General features: G+C 46.9%; 1 protein-coding gene across 1 annotated transcript in view; it reads left to right on the forward strand.

Annotated features, from left to right (window-relative positions):
- Positions 1–9648, forward strand: part of SUCLG2 (succinate-CoA ligase GDP-forming subunit beta) — a 239240-nt gene extending 229592 nt beyond the window's left edge. The window contains exon 11 of the mRNA XM_044451756.1: positions 7930–9648. Coding sequence (XP_044307691.1) covers positions 7930–8045 — 116 coding nt within the window. The 3' untranslated portion in view covers positions 8046–9648. The remainder of the gene's footprint in view (positions 1–7929) is intronic.
- Positions 9649–11090: the final 1442 nt, after the last annotated feature.

Raw genomic sequence — 11090 nt, forward strand, 5'->3', positions numbered from 1 at the left:
TGTTCCACAAATTCCATGACAAGTGCAGCCATGGATTTTATTCAAGTTCCTGTTTGGTTCAGAAAGTGCAAACTGGATAAATTCTGGTCAAAAGAGAACTGAAACACATTTCTCTCATCTATGTAAGTAAGAGGTATAATTAGCAGAAGCTGTAAATACAATTAGCGTTCTTTTCAGAGGATCTCAGCATATACACTAAAGGTACAATGCAGTGTATGCTTAGATTGGAAAAGTTCTACCACTTCCAGCATTCCCTGGCCGGCCAAGACAGTTGTAAGACTTTATTTCTGTCCGAACATTCCTAGAATTGCACACTTTATTAAAACTGTTGCTGTGAGGAAAGAACAAAGAACTTGACGGAAGGGAGGGGCAATGCGATAGGTTGGACATGACTTGCTGGCATCTCACAATGCCAGAGAGCATGTTCAAAAGCACCGGTTCTGCAATACAGGAGAGCAAACTCTTCTTAGGATCTCCCAGAAGGCTTTTTCAGCAAAAGTATGCAGAGCTGAGAGTCTGTATTACAGCCCAGGGGCTCCGTCTCAGTCCTGCTTTCCTTGGGAAATGAATCCTCTGAACGGAACATGCCGACCACTTATCAGCACATCCCCACAAGTCATGAATCGATACAGAATAAATAATAAGAATGTTACTCCAGCAGGAATGCCACTTCACTCAATGTATTTATTCCATGTGGAAGGTATAGATTCCTTTTCAGATCCACCTTAGAAGCTTTGGGGCCTGTTCACACATTACATGGACTGGGCTGGAGTCAGATTTCTGTGCATCTAACTGGGGATACGGACAAAGATTTGCCCTCTCCACCATCCCCCCGGCATCCCACCACCCCTCGAAAAATATTACACAGGGGACTGGGGAGCTTGCTAAAAGACTTGATCATGACATGGGGGAAAGGGAGATCTCTGAAAACAGGAAAACTTCCACAAACAGAACTCTACCTATAGAAACCGCTTTAGCCCAGTCTTTGGAAATCCTGCCTCTTTGGTTGTCCCTCCATCACACCTAATCTCATTCAGCAGGGGCTTCAATCCACTTTGCTGCATGTACAGAGGGAAAGAGGAAATACAGAAGTTTGCTTCCATCAGCCCAGATCATGTGCACTGTGTATTTGGGAAGGCCTTTTTTAACTGGAAATAGTCGTTATTCCCAAAAAGAACAAATGAGCTGTTGGATTTCAGACTGCTGTTGCCTCTGATTTCCGAAAATGACAAAATTGAAGCTGTCATACTTAGAATACTTTGTCACAGCCCTGAATTTACAAGAGCTGAGCAGGGCTGTCAAGGACAGGATGTTTGGAAGGGCTTTCATTCGGAGGGTTACCATACATCAAAACAACCGCACAAAACAATAGCAAATATGCCCCAGCATGGGAAGTTATACAAAATAGTGCACCTGACGTCTATAAGATAATTCATGCTTCTTTGTGTGAGTGGATGTGCCTGGTGAGTTAAAATGTCACCCAAGATTGTATATGAACTGTGGCTGATGCTGACAGTAAATACAGTATGGACGAGCCGATGTAATGATGATACGATATTCGGCAAGAGGAGGAAAAAGTATCTGTAATTCCTCTATAAACCTCTGAAAAGCTTTTCATACGCACACACATCGCAACTTTGAAGGTTCTTGGAAATTGGAATGGGTTCTGCATGTTATCTTTTTGAAAATTACCTATTCTCATCCTGAAGCAACCTAATTATAATTTATGTTCACATTCTGTGGGAATGTGCTGGCATATTCATGAACTTATGCAAATAGTCCCCAGTACAGCTAACATCCTTGAGCTCTCATTTAGGATTATCTCCTATTAAAGGGCTGAAGCAGCCCACATTCCTAAATAGCAAGATGACATTCATTGCATTCTAGTAGTAAAGGAAGAGGGAATCCAAGTTAAATCTGTGTTTGTCTTTGAGAAGTTGCACTGGGACTCCTATTATGGTTGCGGAAGAAAAATGGTACATGAGGAAGTTACTGCCATGGAAATGTACTTCTTGTTTAAGCAACTGCTAATTCTTAAAAACAGAACCAGCCAAAACTAGCCCAGATCTGCAAATAGGTTATTTGGCCATATTTCTTTGTAAATCAACAGTCCTTGTACATAACCAAATTAGACTCTTTACTCTAATATTTTTCACATCCTTTCTCAGAGTTCAGCCATACAAGCTGACGTTCACATCTTCTAAAATGTAATTTAACTGGGAGTAGCCTGAAGCGTCTCTTAACTGAGACCTGACAAGCACTCAGACTTTTTATGCAAGTTTATTTATTTCTTTATTTATTTAAAACATTTCTATGCCACCCCCATCACAACGAAGCCTCGGGATGGCTCACAGCATAATTAAAAACATATAAATAACACTTAATACAATAAAGATTAAAAAGTCTGGTAACATCTCGGCTTAAAAATTTAAAATCCTATAAATACATAATAAGTTAACAATTAAAATAAGTTTTAAATAAAAAGGTCTTAGTCTGGCACCGAAAAACAAATAACGACGGTGCCAGGCGGACCTCTCTGGGGAGCGCATTCCATAGGTGGGGCGCCACCGCAGAGAAAGCCCTCCTCCGGGTACTCACCCTCCTAATATCATTCATAGTTGGGACTATTCCATTCTTTTTCGTGCCAAATAAAGCTCGCAAAACTTTCTCTAGCCATTTTAGAAATACCTTCCATGTATATTTGGCTTTCTTTCTCTTGCAAGGCGCTCCAGGCTGTTACATGATGCTCCAGTCCACCTTATCCTCACCGCAACCCTGAGAATTAGTCAAGCTGGGAGCCACCGACCATCCCAGAGGCCCCCAGTGAGCTTCATGGCTGAGTGGGGACCAGAGCCCAGATCTCCTGAGTCTCGGTCCCACCTTCTAAGCAGGACACCCCCACCCTGGCTCAGTTAATGCCAATGCGCATGCGTCATGCCACTCCAGAGATGGGGGCTTGCAGAGCCAGCCGGCAGCCGACTCGGGCCGCGGATGCAGAGGGGAGCAATGCTGTGGTGCCGGAGGACAGAGCCCCGTGGGCCGCGTGGTCTGCTTCGCTCCTGCCGCCGTCAGGTGCAGGGAAGGATGCTGTCCTGTCCCCACTGTTGGGGGAGGAGTTGACCGCCTGTCCTCTCCCCTGTGTGCCGGGGGGTGGGATGGGGAGTTGCGTCCTTCACGGCAGGCAGGAAAGCATCTTGCGCGGTCCTGGTAATTATACAGGCTCGGGTGTTTCCGCTTCGACACTAATGGAGACGTGGCTTTGCCCTAGTGGACCCTCCTCCTCTGTTCCTTTTGCACATCACACCCCGGATTAGAGAAGGATGATTCTCTTCGGATGGGTAGCTTACTCACTGTATAATATCCACTGTGTAGAATCTCTACCTTGTACGGGTTCTCCAAGGGCATAAGTGTGCCATGAAATACCGTGAAATAAGCTATATTACAAAGGAAAAAGAGACTGAATCTCCCTTGGGGCAGAAACAATGGGCAGGAAACAACAGATGCACGTGCCCTTCGATGGCTTTTGTCCCTTGCAGTATGAAGTTTGGTAAACAGTATTGAAGCAGCCTTTCTGAAAGGGAGGTGGAGAGATTTTACCTGCAGCTGGAATGGGGCAATTATTGAATCTTAAAGTTAAAAATCAATGTTCTTCTCAACGGCTTGCACGGCCTTTGCACCCAGGACGATTGAGGGCACAATGCCGTGTGGGTTTAGGTGGAAAAAGGGCCCCCAACTCCTAGCATGCCACAGACAACATAGCTGTAGCCTTGCTGGGGCCTCCTAGCACAGGAAGCCCTTCCTTCTGTCTGAACTTGCACAGCATTACACCTGAACATGGTCGCTCAGCTCTTCGTTTTGTGACAATTTGTGCTCCCTTCCTCTGGGCGTGGATAAATGTCAAAAGCATCCAGTCTAAGAGAAGAGGTTGAGAACACAGTTACTTAACAAACAGGCAGGGTTCTGCACACACTGTGCTCCGTGCCCTGTGCAGGCTGCAGTCTCATAGGTTGCTGGACTGCCTGAAAACAGCTTTGACATACAGTTCTAGACTTCCTGGCTGCATTAAAACAAAAGCAAAGAAATCCATATGCTTCAATGTACACCGATTGGCTTTTGATGGTCAGGAACAGAGAGAAAGAGAGAATATGAGAAGGCTGATCATTACACCTGGGATTTATAGAGTCAACATGTTGGTAACTGTCACAAGTGGGGCACTAACGGAGGGATGTGGAACTTCAGGCCAGAGGGCTAAATCCAACCTGCCTAGAGTTCCTCGCCAGCCCCTGGGGCTTAAGGCTGCCCGCCTTTCCCCTAGCCGTGCCCCGTTTTGCCCAGACCCCATTCCTTTGGGGTTTCCCAGCTAGTGTGCTGTTTTCCCACATTCTGAAAGGTGGGCAGGTGCACCTAAGGCTTCAGTGCTGGCAAGGGGAGCTGTGAGAGACAGTGACTGGCATTTCTGGCCCCACTCACTTGCTTTTGGCCGCACCCAGCCCTGCTCTGCAGCTCCCCAGAGCTTTTCTGAAATGGACGTCAGTCCTCAGGCTGGAAGAGCCTTGGCGCCCCCATGCTAGCATGTTCCAGGGATAATTTAAATTTCTGATTAAAATTAAATCACAGGTAGGAGTTCATTTCTAGAGAAAGTGGAAGGCAGAAGAAGAAAAGGAAGACCGGCTATGAAACGGCTTGGCTCCATCAAGGAAGCCATGGCCTTGAACTCAGAGTTGAGCAAGGCTGTCCTGGATAGGACATTCTGGGGGGCTTTCATTCATGGAGGCGCCAGTCAGAGAAGCCTCGATGGTGCGGAACAACCACAAGGAGGAGGAGTTCATGTAGCAGAGTGAATGGGCTGTGAATCAGGTGGCCCTTCATTTAATACTTGCTACAAGACCCATCACAAACTCACTAGGTGGCCTTAGCAGTAATAACCCTGCCCTCAGCCTAACACACACACACACACACACACCCCTTCTGGGGCTGAGATATGGGAATAATACCCCCTTACAACTGGGTCTTTTCGGCCTGGAGAAGAGGAGACTCCGAAGGGATCTGTTGGTGACATGTAGGTATGTGAGGGGGTGTCACACGGAGGTGGGTAGAGAACTGCTCTCCCCTGCAGAGGAAGGCAGGACGTGCTCCAATGGAGCAAAGCTCAGGGAGCCAAGGTTCCATTTAGATGCCAGTAAGTACTTCCTGGCAGTCAGGACCCCGAGGGTGTGGAATGGCTTCCACGGGAGCTCGTTGAGGCCACATTGGTGAGGGTGTTCAAGGATAGGCTGGACATGCACATGGTAGGCATGCCATGACTGGAGCCGGGGGTCAGACTAGATAGCCTGGGAGGCTCCTTCTGACTTGCTTTGTTTCTATGTTACAAAGTTATGGTAAGGCCTATTGAAAGACTGTATTCACAGCCCCTGGGCGCTCGGACTCTCATCACCCTTACCACCAGCACAGTTTTTCGCACAGCAGCTGGAGCCTGAATTCACAAAAGTAACTCTGGAGATGCCACGGGGGTGTTTTTTCGAGAGGAGAGGAAGACTGGGGCTCCTCCAGAATACAAGGAGTCCCAGTGGTGTCTCAACACCTCTGCCTTCTAAGCAAGGACAAAAGGCATAGATGGCTGAAATCGGCCATGTCTGTCTTCTGCAGACAGGAGAAGTGTGGAGGAAGTACTTTGCTGTTTGTCAGGATGCCCAAGTTTGGAGAATTTTGGACAGTCACTTTTGGATGGCTCCCTCGGCCAGTCCAGGGCCTTGTGTAATAATGCCACCAGCAGGGACTCGTGCATGTTTTGGCAACCCTGGATTTCTGTAGCCAAGCACAGTGATGGAGGGAAACAGGCAAACAAAGGTCGCCAGGCCACAAAAGCCCCGCTGTGTCTCCCGTTTAGGCTGCCGATGGCCGAAGCAGGCTGAGCTGCTCTTCTGTCTGCCTTGGTCCTGGATGGGCTGCCCACAGGGTGATACTTGCCTCCTTTAAGCGTGCGTCAGGGGTGCAAATGGAGCAGGGGTGCAGGGGTGCAAACGTCAGGTTTTTAGTAAAGACACATCAGCGTGTTGCGTGTGACTCAGCCTGCCTTTCCAAGTTACTTGCCACCCTGACTTACACGGGGAAATCCTTCTGTGGGATGCAGCGAGGCCCTGAACGTCTTCCAGCTGATTTCCTGGAACACTCAGCACTGTGGGAATGGCGCAGAAAGGGAACTGCTGTCTGCCTGGCTATCATCCCCACATGCGTGTGGCCCAAGCCAGAGCTTCACCCCAGGGAAGTCTTGACTCCCTGCTGTTGCGCCTGTCATTGTCGGCACTGGTCTTCCTTATTGGCATTCAGCCTGCGTGGCCTCAGGTGCCTCGGGCAGTTGGCCAACGGCAGGGAGGGCTTGTCTGGTTGTTGACAGACCTTTGTCTTGCATGCTGCCCTTTCTGCTACCCGGTGAGCAGAGCCATCCTTGTCAAGAGGTGCCCAAATGGATGGCAAGAAAACACAAAGGGAGAGACTACATTTGTGTGATCGCTCTGCCAGAACGTTTCAACCAGGCCTCTCTTTCTTTCGCATTGGGGAACAAAGAGCTCCAGGATGTGAGGAACAATCACTCATCTCTTTTAATTAATCTCCTCTCATTTAGCTATGCATGTGCCTTTTATAGGAGCGTGACAGAGTGGAACACACACTTCCCTGAAACGTCTCTTTTAATTTATGGCTTCTTTTTTGGAGGCTACAGTTCCTCTGTTGACTGAACTTGAATTGGCTATGAACTAATATGGCTCGTACCGTTCAGTCCTCAGAAGTGAGGCCCACTGCCTTAAATGAGGCTTACTCCCAGGTAATTGTGCATTGGATGACTGCCTCAGATAGGAAAGCCTTGGGCCTTTCCCAACTCACCCCCACCTCCCAAAAATAGACAAGATCGCAGTGATCTTCTAAATGGTTTATTGCTAAGCATATCTTGCACCATTTAGAAGATCTACCAGAGTTCTGAGAAAACATCTTGCTCATGGGTGGAGTATTTCCAAAGGTCCCATTCTAAGCGTTTAGCATAGACCTCCTAGGAACCTAGTGCACTGCCAAATTGGACCATTGCTCCATCAAGCTCAGTACTGGCTACACCAAAGACAGGCAACCATTTTCAGCCCTTGGACACACTGGGCAATTTAAGTATCTATCCCAGGCACCATACGGAGCGAGAGCCCTCTGCTGGCAGCAGACCTGGGAGAGACCTCTGCCCACTGGAAGAGGTAGGTGGAGAGGGCTCTGTTCACAGTATAATACTCATTGGCCTGCACGTATTTCTTTGAGTGATTGCCATTTATGTGTTTTGCAGATGTATGGAAACAATATGGTGCATAAGATTTCTGTGTTCCCCAGCTGGAGACATGTTACTTATTAATTATTTTTATTTATGAGCTAGGTGTGTCCCTGTGGCTGCCTAAGTTGCATCCCAATTCGCAGTCATGAGCTTTCACTTTGGTTGTGTTCAATGAAGATACCAGGCAGTACTCAATGGGGACTGTTAATGAAGCAGCCATTTCCACTGACTCTGTGGCATGAGTGGAGCAACCCACAGGCATGAGAGAGATCAAAGGCTGAAACATGCTTCTTCCTCAGTCTGAATGAGTCAGTACAGCCCCCCATGCAAGGTCAGCAGACCTGCCCCGTTCCAGAAACAAGGATTTACACTCCTTCCCAATTTCTCTTGGAAGCAATAAATCCCTGTTGTGCTGGCCGTAGATTCACCAGCAGAATCAAATCAGCAGGGCTGCAACACCGCATCGAAGGCTGCCTAGTTAGGGGAGATTGGAGTAGGGCGATCTACCATTCCTCATGTCACTCCTCCGCCTGTCCAATATTGCCACCTGCCAGACATGGTCCTGATGCAAGACCCTCGTGCTTCCAAGCTTTCCAGAGGCTAACCTTTCCCCTCTTTCCCCCTAGGGACAAACGTTCATGAAGCCCAGCGCATTCTGAACGAAAGCGGACTCCCCATCACCTCTGCAAGTGACCTTGAAGATGCTGCCAAGAAAGCCGTGGCAAGCGTGGCCAAGAAATAATGATGCCTCCAGTGAAGAAATTAATGCAGTAACTCCACATTCCCAGAATTGCCTCAGAATACATATTTTGGAATTATTTCAACTAGCCGTGAATAAGCCTAGACTTGATCTGCCTGACAGCAACATACAGTGTATGAAGAAAAAATGCCAGCATCGAGGAACTACATCAAATCAAGAGGCTCTATACTTTTCTTTCTTATAGCGGAAGGCCTGCCAGCAGGTGCTGTGAGCAGCCAATGTCTGTTGCCAGTCAGATTTTTTTCTCATGCAACGTGTCAGTTAGGGACTCCTAATTTTTGTACAGCATTTTGATACATCTTTACCGTCCTAACAGGATAGCAACTAATAGATCCACCCATTCCTGATAATCACGGCAAAGGTTTTAGGGACTGCACAGTTGATTCTGTGCACCTGTGGGCAGTGGGCACCTGTGCTTTTCGAAGTGGCAGCCTTCCCCTCTCACATGGCAAACCACTCCGAAACTGGTAGATCCCCTAAAAGAAATTTGCCATGTGATTTGGGATCTGCCACCTGAATTTTCAAAAGGCCAAAATTCCAACTAGGTACTCTCCAGAGGCTTCAGTGTTCTGGATCCTAGCTTTTTTAAATAACATTTCCGATTAGAACTAAAGAATAGGATATAAAGAAAATAGCATGTTTATATTTTGTTATTTAAACCAAATTAATGGGAATTGGATTCCCACCCCTATTATAAAGTATGTACTCGTTTCACACATGCCTTAACATTCAGTATTTGTGCTTTGATACCTGAAGTATACCTCACATTAGAAGAAAACTGAGCAATGTAGTTTTGTGAGGCAAGAGGGTTTTGTATCATACCATGAATGAATGGATTCCTCGTGTGAATATTCTGAAGCGTGAACAGAGAAGTAACGCACACCCCAAAGTCCTAGTGCCATGTACTGTCTATCTACACGTGTGTCAATTTCATACCAGCTGTGAGCTTCCAGAATCAACATGCATAGTAATTGTTGAACTGCCATTCATACCAGAGGAATTTTTGGGCGGTGACTTTTTAAAGTTTAAGCATTTATGCTGCTAGGCAGGCCATGCTAGCATGAGCTGTCAAGGGAACCTTCCATCACTGAAAATAATGTGAAAAAGATAAAACATAATGCTGTAATGAAAAATAACGCAGCATGATTTAGCTTAAGATAAGCACTTTCTAAGTTCTTGTCTGGAAGTGCTGATCACATGCATCATACTCATTTTGAAATAAATCAGGCTTAAGAGTTGCTTAGTTTTGCCTCGATCATGCCTTTGACTTGTATAAAAGTGTGTACAAATGGTGCAGAAGCTGTCGCGCCATCTCTGTAACCACCTCAATGTGCTTGGGTCACCATGAAAGGAATTATGAAACTCAAACCTCCACCACTGAATTCACTTTGTGTGATATCCTGTGTATTTATATGGATTTATCCAGTTAGGAAATTGAGATATACACACCATTGCTCAACTGACAAGCTGGGCAAGCCGGGAATTCATGTTCTGAAAGTTTTCAACAATATTAAATGCAAGTATTAAAACGTTTGTATTTTAATAAGAAGTGAATTTTATCTAATAAATTTCTCAGAGTCCCACAGTGCATACCAATTAATTGGTGGGGGGGGGTTCCTGACATTTTTACGCAATGTAAACGTTTTCTTGTTTTTCAGCATTCCAAGGCATAAAGCTCTTTCTATCAACTGCAAAACACAGGTGTTCTGCAGTGGACCATAATCTCCCTACTGTTACATGAACCCTACAAAGTCATAGGATTAATGGTGCCTGAAAAGCCATTTTATCGGCAACAGCCTAATGTTAGGTCTGTACATCTGCAGCCCATTCCCTTCATGAAAGCACTTCTTCACACCGTGTGTCGTCAAACATGGACTTCACTGCTACAAGATGTAGAGATGGTCATCAATTTGGATGGCTTGAGAGCAGATTGGAGAAAGTCCTGGATGAGAAGGCTTGTTACGGCTACTTGTCCTGATGGCTACATGCTGCCTCCAGTACCAGAGGCGTATAAATAAATGCCAGCTGCTGGGAGCGTGGGAAGGAGGGCATGGGGGCGTGAAGGCTTCCGTGGGCAGCTGCTTGGCCACTGTGTGACCCAGACTGTTAGACTCGATGGACCTTTGCTCTGATCCAGCAGAGCTCATCTTATGTTCTTCTGTTATGTCAAAATCCACATCAAAACAGCACTTAGCACTAAGTAAGCACTTAGTAAGTTGTGACCCAAAAACCTACCTTGATTAACACATATTCAACCCCTATCTGATCAGTGTCAGAACACAATCCTGTAGACCAGATGCCGTTCACGGGCCCTTCTTTTCACTTGGCCTGCTGGCTCTTCCACCAACTGCAACGCTCAGTGGATTGGCAGGAAGTGGCTGAGTGGCAGGACTCCACAGCCTCCCCTGCCCCACACCTCCCTTGTTGCCTATTGAGCACTGCTACTGGGGTGAGGAGAGGGCGGAGAAGGAGAGGAGGGGTTTGAACCTCCTCTTCCCCATGATGCCTGGCCCTGCACTACTCAGCTATTATCAGACAACTGTCGAGCTGTGCCAGGGATGATGAGTCTGTGGTGGGGTGGGAGGGGTGAATGGGGTATGTATGTAGGCCTACTGCCCTCCTCACCAGTATAAATCCTCGACCACTTTTCTTCAGGACAGACATGCTCCTCAGGAGGGAAGACTGTTCTGCCATGACTGAGTGTGGCCACCATACACAAGTGGAAACAAGGTGGCCATTGTCCAACAAGACTTAATTGAGGCTCCTTGTTATCCAAGGCTGTGATTTCTTTGGCAGGATTAGACCAAATGCTGTTTTGGGCAGGAAGTTCCTGGTTCATTCCCTGGCACCTTCCACCTCCCTGGCGGAAATCCTCAAGAGCTGATGCCGGTGTGGATAGTGAAAAGCTAACTAAGCCAGTGCTTTGACCCAGAAATCTTGTTGCTCCCAAAAGGACTCTCTCGGCTGTGTGGTTGTAATCACAGCCACAGTTACAGAGGAGCTCGTGTGAGATTGCAAAGGCATAAC

The sequence above is a fragment of the Varanus komodoensis genome, unplaced genomic scaffold, assembly GCF_004798865.1.
Source record: "Varanus komodoensis strain SLA01 unplaced genomic scaffold, ASM479886v1 scaffold6_4, whole genome shotgun sequence".
Taxonomy (NCBI): domain Eukaryota; kingdom Metazoa; phylum Chordata; class Lepidosauria; order Squamata; family Varanidae; genus Varanus; species Varanus komodoensis.